Raw genomic sequence first — 22,219 nt, 5'->3', positions numbered from 1 at the left:
GAGTCCAAAAGCACAGCCACGCTGACAGGGGCCGATGGCAGCTGGAATCCCTAATCCCTGGCAGGTGGCTGGCCACCGAAGCCTGCCATGAACAGGAGGGCTCCTGTCCGTGAGCCCAACCTCCCTGGGTTTAATGGTGTTTCCCCATCCCCCCCCCCTTAGGTTCCATTCATCGCCTTCTACAGGAAGGAGTACGTAGAGCCAGAACTGCACATCAATGACCTGTGGCGAGTCTGGCAGTGGGACGAGAAGGTGAGCCTCCCAGCCCAGCCGCCTCACCTGAGACGGTGATTCTGCTCTAAGATACTTGCTGTTATCACTGAAATGGGAAAGGTGGGGCGGACATAATGGACTCCTCTTTTTAAAAACAGTAATAGGGACCTGCAGGGATGCGGGTGGTGCTGTGGGTTAAACCACAGAGCCTAGGACTTGCTGATCAGAAGGTCGGCGGTTCGAATCCCTGCAACGGGGTGAGCTCCTGTTGCTCAGTCCCTGCTCCTGTCAACCTAGCAGTTCGAAAGCACGTCAGAGTGCAAGCAGATAAATAGGTACCGCTCCGGCGGGAAGGTAAACGGCATTTCCGTGTGCTGCTCTGGTTTGCCAGAAGCGGCTTAGTCATGCTGGCCACATGATCCGGAAGCTGTACGCAGGCTCCCTCGGTCAGTAAAGCAAGATGAGCACCGCAACCTCAGAGTCTGTCACGGCTGGACCTAATGGTCAGGGGTCCCTTTACCTTTTTAATAGGGAAGTGCACTTGTCTCTTCTTGCTCTGTAGCCACTCGTTGGTGGGAACTTTACCTGAGAAGATCCTCCTTGGCCACCATAGAAAGGGCCATCATTTCTTTTAACAAATAACAATATATATCTTCCTGCGATTTCACTGAGCAAAATCTCTGTGTGAGGGGGAAATGGGCCCTGTTCTCCTGTCCAAAAAGGTCTGCGCCTCCTAGCTCTCTCTCTCCCTCTGCAAACCTGAATGACCACGACCAGATTATCTGTGTCGTGGGGTGTTGGTGTTCATAGGGGCACAAGAAGATGGATCAGGCCAAAGGGGGACCATCTAGGCCAGCACCCTGTTCTCACAGGGGAAAACTGCAAGCAGGATGTGAACACAAGAGCCCTCTCCCCGACTGGTGTTCAGAAGCATGGCTGCCTCCCTCTCTGCAGGCAGAGCAGAGCCATCCTGGCTAACTAGCCACCGAGAGCTGCTCTCATACATGACTCCCTCTATGGAGCCAGCTAGCTAAGCCCTGTGACTTCAGTTCCAGCCTGGCCCTGGCCAGGAGTCTCTCATTCCTTTCCCTCTCTCAGTTCACTGACCTTTGCAAGAAGTGGGGGCCCAAGCCCCCTCTCCACTGTTGGAAGGAAGCCCCCACCCCCTGCATCTTCCGTGTTCAGACCCACCACCTTGTGCTCTTGTGCTCGCCGGCGAAAGGGACCTCTCTGGCTCTGCTCTGACTCTTGCTGCTTCCCTTACTCAAAGGAGTTCGGTTGGAGGCGAGAAGTCGGTGGGGTGGTTCTGGGAAGGCAGTCAGGTGACTCAAAGCAAACTTCCCTCTCTCTCTCTTGCCCCAGTGGACCCAGCTGAAGATCCGCAAGCAGAACCTGACCAGGCTCTTTGAGAAGATGCAAGCCTACCAGTACGAGCAGATCTCTGCGGATCCAGACAAGCCTCTGGCAGACGGCATCAGAGCCCTGGACACCACCGACATGGAGAGGTACCGTCTCTCCTCAGAGCTGTTAGGCCAAAACTTCAAGGCAGGCCGGTGTCTTGTCTCAATGGGAACACATGGTTCCCCCTGGCCAGCCTGTCTGTCTCTTCCCGAGAGCCTCGGGGAAAACATTCTGGGTCTTCTTTTCTTGACTAGGGCTGCCCTTTTGCCATTTCTTGTCATTGCCGTGATTTTGAACTCTGACAAAAGGGACACTGCAAGTATTTTAAGGAGAGTCTCCTTACATATAATCGTACCTTGGTTGTCAAACGGAATCCATTCTGGAACTCCATTCAAATTCCGAAAACATTCGACAACCATGGCGCGGCTTCTGATTGGCTGCAGGAGTTTCCTGCACATAATCGAAAGCCAAGTTGGACGTTCTGCTTCCAAAGAACTTTTGCAAAGCAGAACACTCACTTCCGGGTTTGTGGCGTTCAGGAGTCAAAACGTTTAACTCCCATTCGGGAGTCCAAACTGTACTTAAGAAGTGAAAAAGAGTCTGGTCTAGCCATGTCCAAAGTCCGTTTTGGGGGCCTAATCCGGCCCGCAGGTTGGTTTAATGCGGCCCCTGTGGCAGTTTATTTCCTGGAGTAAAATCCTAAGAAAACCTCAACAACTTCAATCCTAAAAAAGCTCAGCAGCTTCAATCCTAAAAAAAGTTAGTAAAGTAAAGAAATGAAATCTGTTTCTTGTGGCTCCCGCCAAATATATATATATTTTAAAATGCCTTCTCATGCTTCTCTTTTGGCAGGCTGAAGGACGTGCAGTCCATGGATGAGCTGCGGGATGTGTACAACCACTTCCTGCTCTACTATGGCCGAGATATCCCCAAGATGCAGAACGCCGCCAAGGCAAGCCGCAAGAAGCACAAGAGGGTCCGGGAGGACGGCGAGGAGGAGGAAGGTATGTGGGTTGCAGGAAGGGGCTGCCTGGTTTCTAAGGTGATTGTATCCATACTCCCACCCCACCATCTCCCCGCTCTGGTGCCTTCGCTACAGGGCTGTCTCTCTCCCCCGGCCTCTGAGCCTGGCTTTCTGCACATGGTGGTGGGGCCTGGCTCCATACCCTCCCTGTGCCAATTGCTGTGGGTCGCTAAAGCCCTGAAACTGGGCTGCTGCCCACAGAGGCTGGCACTCTTAGTTCTGCTTGCTTGTTTATTTATTTAGAAAATCTAGATATACCACTCAACACATTTGGCAAACCCCCCCCCCAAAGCCCTAAGTGGTGGTAATAATAATAATAATAATAATAATAATAATAATTATTATTATTATTATTATTATTATTATTATTATTATTATTATTATTATTTATACCCCGCCCATCTGGCTAGGCTTCCCCAGCCATTCTGGGCGGCTTCCAAAAAAATATAAAAATACCGTAATACATCAAACATTAAAAGCTTCCCTAGGCAGGGCTGCCTTCAGATGTCTTCTAAAAGTCTGGTAGTTGTTGTTCTCTTTGACATCTGATGGGAGGGCGTTCCACAGGGCAGGTGCCACTACAGAGAAGGCCCTCTGCCTGGTTCCCTGTAGCTTTGCTTCTCGCAATGAGGGAACCGCCAGAAGGCCCTCGGTGCTGGACCTCAGTGTCCGGGTAGAACGATGGGGGTGGAGACGCTCCTTCAGGCATACTGGACTGAGACCGTTTAGGTGAAATCATCAAGTCAGAAACAATGTATTACAAATGAAGATCCTTTTGTAATTAATAATACAAAGTATTACTTTGCTCAAGGGTAAAAAAGACTTGTGCAGGTTAGAATGGTAAAAGCCACTTAAATGTGCATTAAAATGTAAGCATCCGTAATTAAAATATGGACTGAAACAAACAGCAGCAGGATAATGTCCTTCTGGGCACAAAGGGAGCCAGTCTGGGTGAGCTTCCTCCGCATCCCCTCTGTTCTTCTTCCCTTCCTTTCGCATCAGAGGTCTCTGCAACTCTGTGTTAGTTCAGCCTCCCCGTCTCAGGGTTTCCTCTGGGCATTGTTGCCCTGTGAGGCAACTTCACAGCCACGCTGCCTGTCGGACTGATGGGTGTTGTAATCCCAGGCCATCAGGAGGAGCACCAAGCTAGGAGTGGCTGCGCTAGAGAGACGAGATGCTCCTGGTGAATCTCCCCCCTTGCTGGATGGGAGAAGGAGGCGGCCTCTCTCACTTTGTCAGGGGGGCTCCCCTTTCCTTTCCTTGAGATTTCTTGTTTGTTTATTTATTGGATTTATATTCCACTTTTCCTTCAAGGCACTCTTAAGTGGCGTACATGGTTCTTCTCCCCATTTAGTGCCCACAACAAGCTTATGGGGTAGGTTAGGCTTCCAAGATCACCCCTGGCTGACTTGGGGAATTTGAACCTGGCCTCTCCTGGGTTCTAGTCCAGCACTCTTAACCACTGTGCCACAGTGCCTCTCTGCTGATGTTCCCAGTGTGTGTGGCCTCTCCTGGTAGTCCCTGGTGGTTGGGCATTTTCCCAAGGGCCTCTCTCTCTCTTTCCTTCTCCAGGCGAAGGGGAGGACGTGGAGGATGAAGAGCAGAAGGGGCCGGAGCTCAAGCAGGCGTCTCGACGGGACATGTATACCATCTGCCAAGCGGCTGGCCTAGGTAGGTACCAGCTCCTGTGCTCCCTTGGCCTTTGCAGTGAGCCAGTTCTCTGCTTCCGCAGCTGGAGGCAGCCCTACTTCTGAATCCCTGTTGCTGGAAACCTCAGGAGGGGAGAGGGCTGCTCTTGTGTTCGAATCCTGCTTGGGGACTTCTGGTCGGCCCCTATGAGAACAGGAGGCTGGGCTAGGTGGTGGTGGTGATAATAATAATTTTTTAAAAATATTATTTATACCCCGCCCATCTGGCTGGGTTTCCCCAGCCACTCTGGGCGGCTTCCAACAAAAGATTACAAATACAATAAAATACAATAAAGCATCAGTCATTAAAAACTTCCGTAAACAGGGCTGCCTTCAGATGTCTTCTAAACATCAGATAGTTGTTTATTTCTTTGAAATCTGATGGGAGGGTGTTCCACAGGGCGGGTGCCACTACCAAGAAGGCCCTCTGCCTGGTTCCCTGTAACTTGGCTGCTCGTGGTGAGGGAACCACCAGAAGGCCCTCGGCGCTGGACCTCAGTGTCCAGGTTAAATGCTGGGGGTGGATGACTGACGGTAAACCCCAGCAGGGCTATCCTTATATTCTCATGACTGACGGTTGCTGTTGTCCACCTAGATGGCCTAGCCAAGAAGTTTGGGCTGACCCCTGAGCAGTTTGGGGAGAACTTGCGTGACAGTTATCAGCGCCACGAGACAGAGCAGTTCCCAGCTGAGCCCTTGGAGCTGGCCAAGGATTACGTCTGCAGGTAGGAGCCCTGGCTCAGGTGTAGTCCCCTCCTGGCTGGGGAGCAGGGGCCCTTTGACCTGCCTCAGTTTCCTCCTTTGGAAAGGAACTCAAAATGTCTTAGCGTTGGGCATGTTCGTTACTTGTTTTCCAGACTCTTAAACTCTTCTCAGCTGATTCAGTTGTGACTTGTGTGTCCGGGTTGTGCTTTTTGCTTGACAAACATCGCTCTTGACAAAGTTTGCGCCTACAGGCATCTGCTTTGTGGGTCTCTTTCGCATTGGCGTTTAATTTATTTAAATATTTATTCATTCATTAAAATGTGTACAACACTTGATTGTAAAAAACACACACAGAAAGCAGACAGACTTCAAAGCAGTGTACAGAGAAAAAGATAAAGCCTTAAAATTATTGATAATAACAATTAACAGCAATAATGTTAAGGCTTTTGGAAAATTAAAATAGCAATAGTCTAAAAGCAGATTAAAACTCGCAGCAATTTACCTAAACCTCTGGATAGGCTTGCCTAAACCAGAATGTTTTCCGTAGATGCCAAAAAGTGTACAGCGAAGGCACCTGCCTGTTTGCAATAGGCAGGGAGTTCCAACGTTCCTGCCACACTAAAATATTCTTACAAATGCGGAACCTGCAACAGTGCCAGTTCCATCAGTTGAAGTGGTCGAGTGGGCATAAACCACACTTTGGTTATAAGCCCAGAACACATTGCAATTAGTTTTAGAATATCAGACACATCAGTACAGAAGCTGGTTGGCAAAGCTTCTTGCGTTTGACCGGGCTGCCTGAATAATGCACGTTTTTAGAAGGCTTCCTGTGGGTGGGCTGTGATGAAGGCGGAGATGGGAGGAAATGGGTGGGTGGGAGTTGTGAATAACAGCTGGAGGCTGGAAGTGTGGAGGGGGGTGATCCTGCGCCCCATCCTGACCCAGCCATGCCCTTGCCTTTGCGCTCTCCACAGCCAGTTCCCCACCCCGGAGGCCGTGCTGGAAGGGGCCTGCTACATGGTGGCCCTGCAGATTGCCCGCGAGCCCTTGGTCCGGCAGGTCCTGCGCCAGACCTTCCAGGAAAGGGCAAAGATCAACGTCGCTCCTACCAAGAAAGGGAAGAAGGTAAAGCGCACCTGCCTGGGTGGTTCTCCCTGGCAAATGGGGGGAATCTGGTGCCCAAGGCTCTCTCTGCCGTAGTGGTGGTGGAGCTGTTTGGCGAGCCGGGTTCAAATCCCTCTTCGCGTGGCTGTCCCCAAGGCCCAGCCAGTAACTCTGCAAACCCGTTTGCGGCACGCTTGAGAATTCACAGTTCAGCAAGCAAAGGCTTACATTTAAAAACTGAGCAAGCAGAAACTGTGGAAGAGGAAGTGGAAGACCATGGCAATCTATCTCTCTGTCTCTCAGCCTGGTCCCACCTCACAGGGTTGCTGTGAGGGTGGCGGGAGCAAGAACCTTGAGTTTCCTTGGGTTGGAGGGAAGGCATTAAAACATGCCCAGTTGGCAGGGGGGAAGAGAGGCGAGCCCTGGTGGTCGAGGGGAATAGCTGAATTCCAAAAACATTGGCATGGAATTGTCCTGGGAGGGCCTGCTTGGAGTGTTCCTCTCTTCCCCTCCTGAGTCGCTGCCATTTTCTCTCCCCTCCCCTTCTCAAAACGGCAGGATGTGGACGAGGCCCATTACGCCTACTCCTTCAAGTACCTGAAGAACAAGCCTGTGAAGGAACTGCGGGACGACCAGTTTCTGAAGATCTGCCTGGCCAAGGACGAGGGGCTCCTGACCATTGACATCTGCATCGACATGAAGGGCGTTGAGGGGTGAGTCTGTGCCCGAAGACACACACCCTTTTCCCCCGCTGAGTGAATCTCAGTCTTTAGGTGGGTAGTAAGTTGCTCTGTGGCAGATCATCTGCTTTGCTTGCATGCAGAAGGTCCCAGGTCCAATCCTGGCGTCTGTCTCCAAGTAGGGCTGCAAAAGGACCTGAGTCCAGCTGCAGCCCCTGTCCCTGTAGCGTTCCCCAAACAAGGAAGGATTGGACTCTGATTAATAAAATACACACAAGGCTTGATCAGCAAGACTGACAGGAGTGCATATAATAATCCTCCCTCTCCACCCCTCGGTCCAGGTCGTTTTATGTACAAAAGAACTTTTTACACAGTGTTTGTAAGAACCAATCAGATTTCCCCTGAGCTTTTAAAAAAAAAAAACCCACGTGGGACAAAGTCAGATCAGAAGAAATCCTGTTAACCACAAAGACTACTTTGGACATGCCTACGTATCTGAGAGTAAATAAAGCAGGACTCTCTTCCTGGCCCTAAGAGCTATCTAAAGATTAACAAACTCAAGGAAAGGTACATCAAAGAAGCTACCTGTCAAATTGATAGGTGGGTGCTTGCGAAGATAACAGCCCAGGACTCCAGCCTGTCTTTTACAGGATTTATTGAGTGCTAAAACTTAGGTACAGTGCAGAGGTTTTGAAAGCATGTCTGCCTCAATCGCTAGCAGTTTCCGGAAGTGGTTCTCACCTGTTCCCCCTCCAGCAGAAAACCCCCGGAAACCCCCCTCTTCTTTTCCTTTCCTTACATGAAAAACTAAGTGCTGGAAGCTGCTCCTTTCTCTCTTCAATTGCAGCCTTTGAGCTTCTCTCTCTCATCTTCCGTGTCTCCTGAAAGTCTCTTCTCTCCCAACTCTGACGAAGTACAGCTGCTCATCAGAGGAGGCTCTCTGTACATTCCTGTCTCTCCCCCCTTCTCTGCGAACCCATCCCTGACACTACCTACTATCTTTTTGACTCAGGATGCCCGGTGAAGCAACTGGCCTGTGCTTTTAGAATGCTGATATGTATCTGTCAGGCAGAGAAATAGGACATGGATGCAGAGGCATGGATTGATCAGAAATCATATCATAGAATCATAGAATCATAGAGTTGGAAGAGACCACAAGGGCCATCGAGTCCAACCCCCTGCCAAGCAGGAAACATGGCTCAAACCCAGTCAACACAATGCTTGCTCCATTTTTTTTTATAATTCCTCATAGCAATCCCACCTGATCACTATAGTCCCCTCTTGTGTTGCCCAGCCAACTGGCATCCAGGGGCCTTTACTGCCTCCTAGTGGTGGGAGGAGTGACGAAGCCATGATGCCTAGGAGCCACTGACCGCCTCCTTCTCCTCCTCCCTTTCCAGCTACGGCAACGACCAGTCCTACTTTGAGGAGATCAAGCAGTTCTACTACCGCGACGAGTTCAGCCACCAGGTGCAGGAGTGGAACCGGCAGCGCACCTTGGCCATTGAGCGGGCGCTCAACCAGTTCCTCTACGTCCAGATGGCCATGGAGCTGAAGAACAAGCTGCTGGTGGAAGCCAAGGAGTTCGTCATCAAGGTGGGTGTCCAACGCTGCCCACCCCAACCCCCCTTGGCTTAGGCCCCTTGTGCTTGGGGAGCAGCTGGCAGGCAGCTCCTGCCTCTGGGAGAGCAGGCCTAGCCTAGATGGTTGACAAGGAAGAGTCCTATAATTGTAGAGTTGGAAGGGACCTCTTGGTCCTTTTCTCAAAGTGCTACCGCCCTTCCTCTCCAGAGAGGCTGCTTTGCTTTGCACGGAAGAAAGAAACGATAGTTCCTTTTTGCATATTGAATATATGGGTGAGCCAGGTGTTTGCCTCTGCAGGTGACAGTGGGCAACTTTGTGTTTCAAGTATTTGCCCCCGAGATAAAATCACATCATAGAAGTGGCTCCCAAGCTTGGAGGGGGCACAGCCCCCCCCCAGATCCATAGTCATCCCCCTACCCTATGAAAAGCATCATTCAGAGCAGCTGTTTGCACAACCCACTAATAACACAATGAAATTCAAAACAGTAACAATTAATTGCACATTTATTCATAATCCAGTTAAAACTATTTAATTTAATTCAAAAAACCAGAAGAACTTTATTCGGTGAGACCAGCTTTTCAAAGCTTTGCCACCTCCAGTTCCCCTTGCCTCTTAGTGCCACCTCGGGAATTCCACCGCCCCCTTTGGGGACCACTCTCATGCAGCCCAAAAATGGTTCTTCGAGCTCTGCCCCTTAGATACTTTCTGAGGTTCCGTCAAACCCTCCAAATGGTCCAGGTGGCAGTTTCTTCCAGCGTCTGCCCATGAGTCGCCTTCCTCCTTCCTTTTATAGGCTTGCAGCCGGAAGCTGCACAACTGGCTGAAGGCGGCTCCTTACCGGCCAGACCAGCAGGTGGAGGAAGATGACGACTTCATGGACGAGAACCAGGGGAAGGGCATCCGGGTGCTGGGCATCGCCTTCTCCTCGGCCAGGTATGGAGGCTCCTTGGCAGAGATGCGTCCCCAACGCCCTGGTGGGGTTTCCTCCCCGCTTTTCTAATGGTGCACCGTTCCTTTTTCTTACAGAGACCACCCTGTCTTTTGCGCCCTGGTGAATGGGGAAGGGGAGGTGACGGATTTCCTGCGCCTGCCGCATTTCACCAAGCGAAGGAACGCCTGGCGGGAGGAGGAGAGAGAGAAGAAGGTGAGGGGAGAAGCTGAAGACTTTGCTAGGAAGCCACCAGATACTTACAGGAGCTTCTGGTGCAAGGAGTCGGTCTGTGGTTTTCCTCCCACCGCCAGTCTAGAAGTGCAGGGCTGCTGGTGTGTCTCTGGTCTCAGGCCTAGAACATTCTCCCCGCAGTCTGCTGCAACCCTCATCTGAAATACAGTACAATACGATACGATAATCTTTATTGACATTGTCTCATACAGAACAGTGAAATTGAAAAAATCTACATCAGAAATTCAAAAACCAACAAGCCAGCTATCCCAGCCTAGTTAGCCCCCTAAAAACTGATACCCCACGATTAAATAGGATATACTCCCATAAATACTACCTTACACAGTGTTTAAAACCAAAATCGCATTTGGATAGAAACTGTTTCTCAGGCAGCTAGTCCTAGTCTTTATAACCCTGTACCTTCTTCCAGAAGGCAGAAGCTGAAAGAGATCATTTCCGGGGTGCGCACTATCTCTGCAGCTTTCTTGTTTCTGGTATAGTGGTAGAGTCCTGGGCTCTTAAGACCTGGGAGAGACCAGGGTTCAAATCCCCTTCTTCTTTCTCGCCCCCAACTCCCTGGTGGAAATTTGAGCCCATCACAAGCCCTGCCTCCATACTGGCTGAGAGGGCTTTCTTCCCATCACCAAATCACCTGCTTTAGGAGCTTTCGTGTGTAAAGTCGCTGTGTTCTGTCCGGTGTCCTTTCTGCCTCCCTCACTCTCTACCCCTTTCTCTGCCCTCAGGCTCAGGATATCGAGACCCTGAAGAAATTCCTGCTCAGCAAGAAGCCCCACGTGGTCACCATTGCAGGAGAGAACAGGTGAGCCACCTGAACAGCAAAAGAGCCTGACTGCTGGATCATGCTCAGGACTCCTCTAATCCACCATCCTGCTCTCACAGCAGCCTGCCAGATGCCTCCTTCTCAGCACATTCAGCCCTCATCCCATTTAAAAAAAAATATTTTATCTCCTACTTTTCTGTTTTAAACACAAAACAATCACGACTCCAAGCAGCTTTCATCATACTTTAAAACAGCCAGCTGGAGTGAGGGTGTGTACAGGGCCTGCTATGTATCATCTACTCCTGGTTTGTATTTGGTGCTTTTGTTTTCGGATTGGCTGTTTTAAATACTTGGTGCAAGCTGCCTTGAGTGCTTCTGCTGCAACAGGAAAGGAGGATATGGCTGTTTTAAGAACAGCAGAGGTTTGCTCAGGAATGAGCAAGTAGCAGCTCAGTGCCGGGGGATGGGGGACCTTTTTCACCCTGAAGGCCACATTCACTTCTGGTTTTTTATTTTAAAATATTTTTTATTACAAATTTGCAACAAATTTTAACGTAATCAAAAATTCAAATTACATTTACCGTACATTTCAAAATCCCCCTCCCCCCACAACTTCCCTTCCTGGTTTATCACATACTTGTTTCTTCTGCGTAGAATATACACCTTATACACTAAAATTAAAGTTATACATTCTTAATCTATTTTCTTTTTTCAACCTTTTAACCACATATTTATATTTTCTATTTATTAATTGCAAGTGCCGGCCACGTTCCCTTCTGGATCATAACTGTCAACCTTTCCCTATTTTAAGGGAAATTCACTTGTTCCGAATAGGATTCCTTGCAAGAAAAGGGGAAAAGTTGACAGCTATGTTCTGGATGCAGCCTGCCAGGGGCCCGCATGACGGGGTGGGCAGGGCCAGAGGCAAAAGTGGGAGGAGCAACAAATGTAAACTGCCTTTGCATGGTAGACTAGGTTCTCCATTCAGGAATCCCTTTGCATCCTTCATCCAGAAAAACGAGAGGCATCAATAGGGTCCAGCCAGGCAAAAACACTCAGGGGAAGGTCCAGCACTGGGCCAGTGACGGGGTGTGTCCTGAGGGCCAGATAGAGAGGTGGGGGGGTCATCTTTATGTAGAGCAAACACTACGCCCAGACAGGGACAGGATGCCTTCTGCTGCACAGCTCCCTCTTTGGGGTCAAGAGATGCCGCTCAGTTTGCAACTGTGGTTTGCTCTCTCTCAGCTGTTTCCTGCTTCCTCCTCTCCCTTTGCCAGGGATGCCCAGATGCTGATAGAGGACGTGAAGCGCATTGCCCACGAGCTGGACCAAGGGCAGCAGCTCTCCTCCATTGGGGTGGAGCTGGTGGACAATGAGCTGGCCACTCTCTACATGAACAGCAAGAAGTCCGAGGTGAGCCTGGAGACCCTCCCCCCATTGCCCAAACTCGGGTCACTTGCTGTCCCCTGCCTGAAGCCCTGGAGAGCCACTGCCAGCCAGAGTAGGCCCCGCTGAGCTAGACGGACCAAGGGTCTCTGAATGAGCTACCGTAGTTTTCCGTGTATAAGACGAGGTTTTTTTACTTTTAAAATATGTTACAAATTGGGTGTCGTCTTATACCTGGAGGGGACAGACAACAGGTGGTTTATGTGACTTGTGCGATGGGCAGCATTGGTCAATCTATGGGCAATCCTCCAAAAAAGCTCAACAACTCTGGGCAATCTCCCCCCATTTTCCTAATTTTGAGTCCTCCAAAATAGGGGGTGTCTTATACACGGAAATATACAGTAGTTTCTTGCGTAGTGTCTAGCTTTTAAAAAGTGTTTTATTTTATTCGTGGTTACAGTCCAAGAGCCTTCAGCAACCCAGCAAATTTGAAAACTACACCCTTGTTAGGAAAACTTTTTCCAGGTCTTGATATCGGCTTTAATTTCAGTTGTTTTAATCGTTGTTGATGTTGCTGATTTCCCCCCACCCCTTTCTTGTGATGCTATATCTTATTGCCGTTCATATTACATTAGTACCTCGGGTTAAGTACTTAATTTGTTCCGGAGGTCCGTACTTAACCTGAAACTGTTCTTAACTTGAAGCACCACTTTAGCTAATGGGGCCTCCTGCTGCTGCTGCGCCGCAGAGCATGATTTCTGTTCTCATCCTGAAGCAAAGTTCTTAACCCGAGGTACTATTTCTGAATTAGCGGAGTCCGTAACCTGAAGCGTATGTTATTGAAGCGTATGTAACCCGAGGTACCACTTTATTTGGATGTCATGGGAAGCTGCCTCACGTGTGGTTATGAGAGGAGGGGTATATGAACCCCTTTCTGGTGTGATTCTCTTGCAGGCCGAATTCCGGGATTACCCCCCTGTCCTGCGCCAGGCCGTCTCCCTCGCCCGCCGCATCCAGGACCCCCTGATTGAGTTTGCTCAGGTCTGCAGCTCCGACGAGGACATCCTCTGCCTCAAGCTGCACCCTCTGCAGGTAACGCCACCGGGAGAAGATCTCCTTCGGAAAGCAACACTTGCCGTCCTATGCTCAGCATCAAATTCTGTATCTGTAAAGAATTCCATGTCTGGAGAGGCACTGCTTTTTCATTCGGAAATCTGGTTCAGTCCCTGGGAGTGTGTGAAGGCTTTCAGTTGTCCGTTGAAATCCCGGAGGCCAGCTGTGAAGGGGGCTTGTGTCTGGGGTTGGGGGGCCGCCGGGGGGGGGGGAGAGCAGGCAGTCATTTTCCATTGCAAGCTGAAGCAGAATAAATCATGTTGAGTCCCTACCTCTTTATCCCCTTGCCCTTTGATATATTTTAAGATCCACCTTACTCCCACTTTGTTGTAATCTGCTTTAACTGGTTTTTTAATATTGTCTTCTTAAATTCTTGTAACCTGTCCCGGGACCTCATGGAGGGGGCAAGGCAGGTAAAATAAATAAATACATGAATGACATTACATTACATTTGTATCCCACCCTTCATCTGCAGATCTCAGGGCAGTTCACAGGATAAAATTACAATAGAAAACATAATAAAAATAAGAATAAAAACAGACCAATATCTCCCCCTCCCACAACACATTTAAAAGGGTATGTCAATCAGTTAAAGGCCCGGTTGAAGAGTGACGTTTTCACCGGGTTGCCCTGTGCCCTGCAGTCTGCCACCCTGGAGCTGAGCCTTACGGCTCTGGTGTGTGAGTATAGAATATAATAAAATAGAACAGAATTTTATTATTACAGTCACAGACCAGTTCCGGGTCACTTACAATATCAGGAAAATCATAAAACACAACAGAAATACATTGAATTGCAATTGGGTATAACAGAGACAATTCAGCTATAGCAGCAGTTTAAAAAATAGATTAAATCTTGATCACTAAAATGTAACCTAACATTATTATTTAAAACCTTAATCATTTTAGTAGTGCAGCTTGTACCCTGAGTTTTATGGCAGTCACACAGAATTCGGCCACCCTTAGTGTGAGTTTTAGACATTGAAGTTCAGACCCATTTGGAGATTTTTGTATAACAGGAGTGATAAATACCGAGCGTATATCCCCGTAGAAACGGCAGCGTAACAAGACATGAGAGACAGTTTCTACCTCCATCAAGCTGCAAGGGCAGACTCATTCCACGTATGGTTTACCCTTCAATCTGTTCTGCAATAAGGCAGATGGCAGCCCATTGAGGTGGGTGTGTTTTTCCTCCCCCAGGAGCACGTGGTGAAGGAGGAGCTTCTGAACTCCCTGCACTGCGAGTTCATCAACCGTGTGAACGAGGTCGGGGTGGACGTCAACCGGGCCATCGCTCACCCACACAGCCAGGCCCTCCTGCAGTACGTCTGTGGCCTGGGGCCCCGCAAGGGCACTCACCTGCTGAAGGTAAGCAGAAGGCCCTAACAAGCCAAGACGGCACTTGCCTAAGTCTCCAAATTGAGGCCAGGGTGGCCTCACTCTGCCTCCTGGTAGTAGGGGCCTGTCCTGCTTCCAGCTCTGGGTTGGTTCAGTCTCCAGGCAGGGAATGATCCTTGCCTGAAATTCTACAGAGCTGCTGGCAGTCTGTGTAGGCGGCACTGAGCTATATGGACCCAACAGTCATATCTTGGTAGAAGACAGCTTGCTGTGTTTCTATTTAAAAATCTCTTCATTTAGAATCATGAGGACTAGGGTTTTCCTTTTGAAGGGAAGTAGCTTTAGGTTAGTGGTAGAGCAGCTGCTTTGTATGGGAACGACTGAATGTCTGAAGCCCTGTGGACAACACTGAGCTACGTGGAACTGTAGGGGAAACACTAGTTTCCCTTACTGGAGGTCAGTAATAAATCAATTGGCGTTTATTTTGCGCATTCAAGGCGGCAGCCCTAATGCGGAAGTCACTGCAAAGAATTCAAATGCAGTACAAGCATAGGTGCAGCAACAAAAAATCATCCACCCCTTCATTCCGTTTGCTCAACACCGTCGTGAAGCATCGTTTCAGCTGCACTAACCAACCAGCAGTTTGCTCCTTTTGACACAAATGGTCCCTTTCACTGGTACTCTATTTTACACCGCCGGCTATGCAGAAGTCCTTGATCTGCAGTTCTCTTTGCAGCTTCTACAGCATTTGTTGCATTCTGCGTCTCCTGATGTCTCCAAATGTTCTTTTTTCTGTAACATGGCTCACTGGCTCCTTTTCAGCCACGTCAACTGTGGCCTTGTCTTTCCCCCTCCTAACAGTTTCTTTTCAGGGCAACGTAACGATTTATCTGTTTTGGCCTCTTGGTATAAGGCAGCCTCCTACACTCGTGTATTACGGAAGAGGCCCAGCTCAGCAGGATAGGCAGGAGGTGACAGGACAGGACTTTCTCTGCCCTGGGACCTTGCGGAGCCCCTGCCAGTCAGAGGAGGCTACAGGGAGCTCAGAGGGACACCCTGTCTGAGCATAAGGCAAGAGGACATGGCTTTGAGGCCCTTGCCCAGGCCACCCAACCTCCTTATACAAGGCAGCTCCTTTCTGCCAGGATGAAATGCCTCCCTCTGGGCAGAGCTGTGCCACATAATTCCTGCTCTGCATTTGTGAAAACTCAAATCTTTTAGTGTGGCGGCACCTGCACTTTGGCACTCCCCGCCATTTTACCCCAGGCAGGCCCTTTCACTGTGTTCCTTAAAGCACCTGCCAAAAACATTTTTTAATTTAGATGAAGCCTACTTGGATGCCTAGATTGCTGGCCTGTTTTTAGTTTTAATTTTTGGAATGTTTTAATTGTTTCTTATTAACAACCCTGTTGTTTTCTTATTTGAGGTTTTCTACGATCAAACAGTGCATGAATTTTTATGAAATGAAATAAAGGAATGCTCTGTGCCCCTCTTAGATCCTGAAGCAGAACAACACCCGGCTGGAGAACCGGACCCAGCTGGTCACCATGTGCCACATGGGGCCTAAAGTCTTCATCAACTGTGCCGGCTTCATCAAGATCGACACAGCATCGCTGGGCGACAGGTGAGCAAGCGGGGCGGCAGCGGGTGGTGGTGGTGAAATGCTCAAGGAGGCCAGAGGTTTCCCTCCCTGTCCTTCAGGTCTCAGGTTGGTTTACAGGATAAACCAAGGATCAGCAAACTTTTTCAGCAGGGGGGCGGTCCACTGTCCCTCAGACCTTGGGGGGGGGGGCTGGACTATATTTTGGAGAAAAAATATCAACAAATTCCTATCCCCCACAAATAACCCAGAGATGCATTTTAAATAAAAGCACACATTCTATTCATGTAAAAACACGCTGACTCCCGGACCGTCTGTGGGCCGGATTGAGAAGGCGATTGGGCTGGATCTGGCCCCCGGACCTTAGTTTGCCTACCCATGGGATAAACTCACAATGTTTTGATTACTATTATTTTTTATAAATGGTTCTATAGATTTTTTAAATAAATAAATAAAATAGAGAGAGTATCTGGCTGCTGGATCAGGCTAGAGGCTCAGCGTTGTGTCCTCACCATGGGCAGTCAGATGCCTGCAGGAAGCCCCCAGGTGGGATCCAAACACGAGAGCCCTCTCCCCTCCTGGGGCTTCCAGCAACAGGTCTTCAGAGGCATCCTGCCTCCCGCAGTAGAGGTGCAGAACAGCCATTGTGGTTGGACTCCACTGGTAGCCTTCTGTTCCTCCGTGAATTTGTCAGGACTTCCTTCTGTTCCAGGGGGTCTCGGTCGCCTTTGCAAGACCAGCGCACTCCAGTTTTTCACACCTTCTGCTCAGTCCTCCTTTTCCTTCTCTTTTTGTAGCACGGACTCCTACATCGAGGTCTTGGACGGGTCCAGGGTCCACCCGGAGACCTACGAGTGGGCCCGGAAGATGGCCGTTGACGCCCTGGAGTACGACGAGTCAGCTGAGGATGCCAACCCGGCCGGAGCTCTGGAGGAGATCCTGGAAAACCCAGAGCGCCTGAAGGACCTGGACCTGGATGCCTTTGCCGAAGAGCTGGAGAGACAGGTTGGGGGCGGGAAGAGCCCTGAGGGGCTTGGATGGGGGGGGGCGGGGAGAATCTGACCCTCTGGTTTTCACGTCTCCTTTTTCTGTCTGTCTCCCTCTCTCTCAGGGCTACGGTGACAAGCACATCACCCTGTATGACATCCGAGCTGAGCTGAGCTGCCGCTACAAGGACCTGAGGAGCCCCTACCGCTCCCCCAACTCGGAGGAGGTCTTCAACATGCTGACGAAGGAGACACCCGAGACCTTCTATATAGGTAGGAGATGTTCTATAAATGTCTGCCTCTCCCCTCGGGGCAAGGCTACCGAGGAGGAGGAGGGCAGTTGCTGTTCCGGTGCTTAGGGCCAGAGAAGGGGTGGCATTGATGGAGACTGGTGGGGGGGTGTCACCAGCACACCCCCTGGGGCCACCAGTGTGCTGCCAGCCTTCTTTATTTATTTGGGTTTTGGGGATAAAGATTTGATTTCATTTTATAGCAAGTATAAAACAGAGAGAACGGCTGCAACAGCATATGAAAATCACAACCAAAAGGGGTTGCGAAACACCTTGTGCACCCATAAACTCCACCCTTCCTATCCCACCTGTGCCAACTTTTAAACATCTCTAGAAAACTTTTCTATTCCTCTAGGCCTATGCAGGCAATTAAGAGTGCTTCCTTCCCCAAAGGTCTGCTTTTGACTTTCTAAATATGGTTTATATGGCTTTTATTACATGGCTTTATGTATTCTCAATGTAAACTGCTTGAGAGAGAGAGAGAGAGAGACGTATACAAATATTTGTACAATTAATCAACCTCCATCCCCAGGTAAACTCATCATCTGCAACGTGACGGGGATAGCCCACCGGCGGCCCCAGGGGGAGAGCTACGACCAGGCCATCCGGAACGACGAGACGGGCCTGTGGCAGTGCCCCTTCTGCCAGCAGGACAACTTCCCCGAGCTCAGTGAGGTAACAGAGCAACACTAGTGTGGTGCAGTGGTTGGAGAGGGTCAGACTGGGACCTGGAAAACTAGGGTTCAAGTCTCCATTCAGCCACGGAGCTTGCCGGGTAGCCATCACTGTGTCTCAGCATAGTCTGCATCGCAGGGTTGTTGCAAGGATAAAATGAGGAGGTGGAGAACCGTGTAGACCACTTTGAGCTCCTTGGAATAAAAGTTGGAATATAAATGCAACAAATGAATAGATCTGCGCCATCAGCAAGTCTTGTTCCCTGGCAGCTGCCTCACCTGGCCAGGCCTTTGGAGAGATCCCGGCTGAGGGCACACATGGCCAGCCAAGCAGCCACTCGTGTGTGTGTGTGTGTGTGTGTCTGTGTGTGTGTGTGTCTGTGTGTGTGTGTTTGCCTGGGTCCTGGTTAGGCAGAGCTCCACCCTCCGCCCTCCTTTTGTCGTGACTTTGCTTCCTCTGCTCCGTTCCAGGTCTGGAACCACTTTGACAGCGGCTCTTGCCCCGGCCAGGCCATCGGGGTGAAGACACGGCTGGACAACGGCGTCACGGGCTTCATCCCGACCAAGTTCCTCAGCGACAAGGTGGTCAAGCGGCCAGAGGAGAGGGTCAAGGTAGGCCATTTCCCTGCCTCCAACCCCCTGCAATTTAAGTATCACAGCTATAGAATCCCGGACAGGTGGCCACCCAACCTCTGTCTAAAAGCCACCCGTGAACTTCCACGGGAGCCCCTTCCACCACTGAACAGCTCTGACTGCCAGAAAGTTCTTCCTGATGCTGAGTCGAAATCTCCTTTCTTGTAACTTGGAGCCATGGGTTCGAGTCTTACCCTCCAGAGTAGGAGAAAACAATCTTATATATATGTTTTTATTAATTTTATTTTAACATATCATTTTCAACAATTATAAAACATACTTTTATATCTTATACAGGCTTTTTTTACTTCCGCTAATCACATCTGAAAAATTTCCAGTCTTTTCCACTTAATTTGCATTTCTTTCTTTCATTATTACATATAAGTATCATAACTAATGTCTTTCTTCTTTATCTTCTTTGCAATATTTCACATATTCCTCCTTACAGAACTTCTTGTAGTCCTACTAGCGTAATTTGTTGATTACAGTTGCTCTTCAAATAGTTTGTATATTTCTTCCAGTCTTCTGTGAATATCTGGTCCCGCAGGTTTCGAATCCTTCCTGTCATCTTGTCCAATTCTTCATAGGCCATTAACTTCGTCTGCCATTTTTCTTTCATCGGTATTTCTTCTTGCTTCCTTTTCTGGGCCAACAGGAGAAAACCATCTTGTTCCCTCTTCCCTGAGAGCCCTTGAGATAGTTGAAGATGGCTCTCCTATCTCCTCTCAGTTTCCTCTTTCCCAGGCTAAACGTACCCAGCTCCTTCAACCGTTCCTCATCAGACTTGGCTTCCTTGCTCCTCTCGCTTGCCCTCCTCTGCGCACCTCTTTCTCCTCCCGCTGACTGTCTGCCTCTGTCTTGCCCAGGTGGGGATGACCGTCCACTGCAGGATCATGAAGATCGACATTGAGAAGTTCAGCGCCGACCTGACCTGCCGGACGTCGGACTTGATGGACAAGAGCAACGAGTGGAAGCTTCCCAAAGACACCTACTACGACTTTGATGCCGAGGCCAGTGACCACAAGCAGGAGGAGGAGTACAAGAAGAGGCAGCAACGCACCAGTGAGTCCCTGGCGCTCAGCCGGCTGTCTTGGGGTCAGCCAAGGGGGTGGGCTGTGGTCCCAGTCAGTGGGGAAGTGAGCAACAGTGGCCCATCCGGTCTATAATCCTGTTCTTCCAGTGGCCAACCAGATGCCCCTTATGGGAATCCCGCAAGCACCAGAGCGTTCTCCCCTCTTGTGGCTTCCAAAAGCAACTGTGGAGGCAGAGCCTAGCCATTATGGCCAGTAGCCATCGATAGCCCTCTCCTCCTCCATGAATTTCTCCAGTCCTCTTTTAAAACCATCTAGTTTGGTGGCCATCCCTGCCTCCTGTGGCAGGGAGTTCCACAGTTTAACTTTGCGCTGCTTGGAAGGACTTTCTTTGAGCTGTCTCGTGTCTCCCAATACCCCACTTTGCTGGGTGTCCACAAGGTCAAGTGTTATGAGAAAAGGAGAAAGCTTTCCTCTTCCTGCTCTCACCGTGCATAACTCGCACTGTGTCCCCTCGAATTCACCTTTCCTCCAAGCAAGAAAGCTCAGTGCGCTGCTGCCTGTCTGCCTCTCTTCCCCCTCTCCACAGCGTACATCAAGCGTGTGATAGCCCACCCCTCCTTCCACAACATCAACTTCAAGCAGGCTGAGAAGATGATGGAGACCATGGACCAGGGAGATGTCATCATCCGCCCCAGCAGCAAAGGAGAGAACCACTTGACGGTCACCTGGAAAGTCAGCGACAACATCTACCAGCATGTAGACGTCCGCGAGGAGGGGAAGGAGAACGCCTTCAGCCTGGGGGCCACCCTCTGGATCAACACAGAAGTGAGTCCGGAGGCAGAAAGCCTGGTGGGCTTGTGGGGAAACCCACCTTGACGCCTCCGCCTGTGACCCTCTCTGCCTTTTCTGCCCCAAGGAGTTTGAGGACCTGGACGAGATTGTTGCCCGCTATGTGCAGCCGATGGCGTCCTTCGCCAGAGACCTGCTCAGCCACAAATACTACCAGGATTGCAATGGGGGAGACAGGAAGGTGAGCGCACACACATCTGGGCAGAGCTGAGCTTGGGGGCTTCTCTTGTCAAGGAAGAAGTGAGCCATGGGTGCTCCCTGCCCCTGTGAGTTGGCACTGCCGCTGGGGGAGAGGAACTTCCCAGGGAAAAGAGCCTCACCAGTGCCCACCAGGTACGGTCAGGGTGCCAGGGGAGGCAAGGCTGACTGGGCTTTGCAGCATATCCAAAAGCCCCTTGACTTCCCCCGGGCGGCCATTCAAGGAGGGGAGAAGCCCCTGCTCTGGATCCCCACCCCCTTCAGAAGCCCATTCTGTTACTGCTCTGTCCGTGTGCCAGAAACTGGAGGAGCTCCTGATCAAGACCAAGAAGGAGAAGCCCACCTTCATCCCCTACTTCATCTGCGCCTGCAAAGAACTTCCGGGCAAATTCCTGCTGGGCTACCAGCCACGGGGCAAGCCCAGGTGAGTTCCCCGCCACCCCCGGGACTAGTCCTTGCAGGAACAGGGGAGGTGATGGTAAGGTCCTCTTGGGGGATCACTTTCCCCCTCCTGCCCACCCCCAACAAACCCCCTTTGGCTTGGAAGCTGCTTTAGGCTGGGCCATTTCTCCATCTAGCCCCATAATGGACAGCGGCTCCTCAAGAAAGAGCAGCTTTCCTGAAACCTTCTCAGGAGGTGCTGTGGTCCTTCTGCGCGCAAAGCTAGACTGAGACCCAAGCCTGCTGACAGGCATTATTCCTGATGCTGAAGGGGGTGGGAATGGTCAGGGGCAAGGAGAGGTGTCTTCAGGAGGGGCTTCAGAAGCTCAGGTGCAGAAATGCAAATTCCGAAGTCCATCCAGTTCTCAAAACACCTGCAGGAGGGCTTGGGGTGCCTGGCAGGATATATGTTGATGCCCAGGGAGAAAGGGACCTTCCAGATGTGTCTGGACTCCAGCAACAAAGGAGGAGGATGGGAGTTGGAGCCCAGCAACATCTAGTGCCAACTCCCCGCAAGGTCTGGGCTCTTTCAACAGAGCTGCCGTGTTTGGAGAAGGGCTGTTGCTCAGTCTGACTCTGAGTGACCTTCTCCACACAGAGATGTCTGTCGACTGGCTCACTGCATTTAGAGAACGCTTTCTTGCAAGGCACCTGAGGTTCTTTACCATTTTAAATTATGAGAATAAGCAAATGCTGCAAGATATTTTCAGGCCAGCTTCAGGAGCTGGTGGCAGGAACTCCCTGGCCTGGCCTCTCTCGCTTTTGCCCTTCCTCAGGACAGATGTGTCTTAAGTAGTCCCAGGAAATGGGGGGGGGGTCCTCTTGGGTGGTGGAAGGCCCAGTCTCCCTGGCCTGGGCCTCATCACTTCCCACCTTGGGATGACTCTGAGCGGGGGTGTTCAACTCAGTGTCACCAGGGTGGGGGCCACTTCTCTCCCCGTAGGATTGAGTATGTGACGGTTACGCCCGAAGGCTTCCGGTACCGCAGCCACATCTTTCCCACGGTCAACGGGCTTTTCCGATGGTTCAAGGATCACTATCAGGATCCTGTGCCAGGTAATCCCAGCCCCAATTGGGGGACAAAATCGGGGTCAGCGAGAGGCTTCATGTGTATCATGGGGATGGGGGAAAGGCGGAAGCCGTGAACCAGAAAGGCCGCTTCTGACAAAATAGCATGCCCCACTGCGGGGCAGGAGACAGGCTCGATGGCCCCTCCAACGTCGCCCGAGGGCAGGGGTGGGGAGCCAGTGCCCGGCCCCCCATTATGATATTGTTTGACTCCTTCCCATTGGCCATGCTCGCCGCAGTGGCAGATGGGAATTGGAGTCCAGCAAG

At 50.5% G+C, this 22,219-nt stretch overlaps 1 protein-coding gene across 1 annotated transcript in view; it reads left to right on the top strand.

The window, feature by feature from the left end:
• The window catches only part of SUPT6H (SPT6 homolog, histone chaperone and transcription elongation factor), a 41,517-nt gene that overhangs the window by 14,458 nt on the left and 4,840 nt on the right, over window positions 1-22,219 (top strand). The window contains exons 10-33 of the mRNA XM_082201650.1: window positions 163-252; window positions 1,576-1,718; window positions 2,467-2,618; window positions 4,211-4,309; window positions 4,922-5,051; window positions 6,006-6,156; window positions 6,694-6,848; window positions 8,216-8,411; window positions 9,194-9,333; window positions 9,427-9,544; window positions 10,306-10,382; window positions 11,621-11,756; window positions 12,684-12,821; window positions 14,042-14,209; window positions 15,676-15,803; window positions 16,577-16,784; window positions 16,891-17,038; window positions 17,588-17,730; window positions 18,201-18,341; window positions 19,229-19,424; window positions 19,983-20,221; window positions 20,313-20,426; window positions 20,743-20,867; window positions 21,828-21,940. Coding sequence (XP_082057776.1) covers window positions 163-252; window positions 1,576-1,718; window positions 2,467-2,618; window positions 4,211-4,309; window positions 4,922-5,051; window positions 6,006-6,156; window positions 6,694-6,848; window positions 8,216-8,411; window positions 9,194-9,333; window positions 9,427-9,544; window positions 10,306-10,382; window positions 11,621-11,756; window positions 12,684-12,821; window positions 14,042-14,209; window positions 15,676-15,803; window positions 16,577-16,784; window positions 16,891-17,038; window positions 17,588-17,730; window positions 18,201-18,341; window positions 19,229-19,424; window positions 19,983-20,221; window positions 20,313-20,426; window positions 20,743-20,867; window positions 21,828-21,940 — 3,448 coding nt within the window. The remainder of the gene's footprint in view (window positions 1-162; window positions 253-1,575; window positions 1,719-2,466; window positions 2,619-4,210; window positions 4,310-4,921; window positions 5,052-6,005; window positions 6,157-6,693; window positions 6,849-8,215; window positions 8,412-9,193; window positions 9,334-9,426; window positions 9,545-10,305; window positions 10,383-11,620; window positions 11,757-12,683; window positions 12,822-14,041; window positions 14,210-15,675; window positions 15,804-16,576; window positions 16,785-16,890; window positions 17,039-17,587; window positions 17,731-18,200; window positions 18,342-19,228; window positions 19,425-19,982; window positions 20,222-20,312; window positions 20,427-20,742; window positions 20,868-21,827; window positions 21,941-22,219) is intronic.

This window comes from Podarcis vaucheri (assembly GCF_965113315.1).
Source record: "Podarcis vaucheri genome assembly, chromosome: 15".
Lineage (NCBI taxonomy): Eukaryota > Metazoa > Chordata > Lepidosauria > Squamata > Lacertidae > Podarcis > Podarcis vaucheri.
This window is presented reverse-complemented; position numbering and strand designations above follow the sequence as displayed.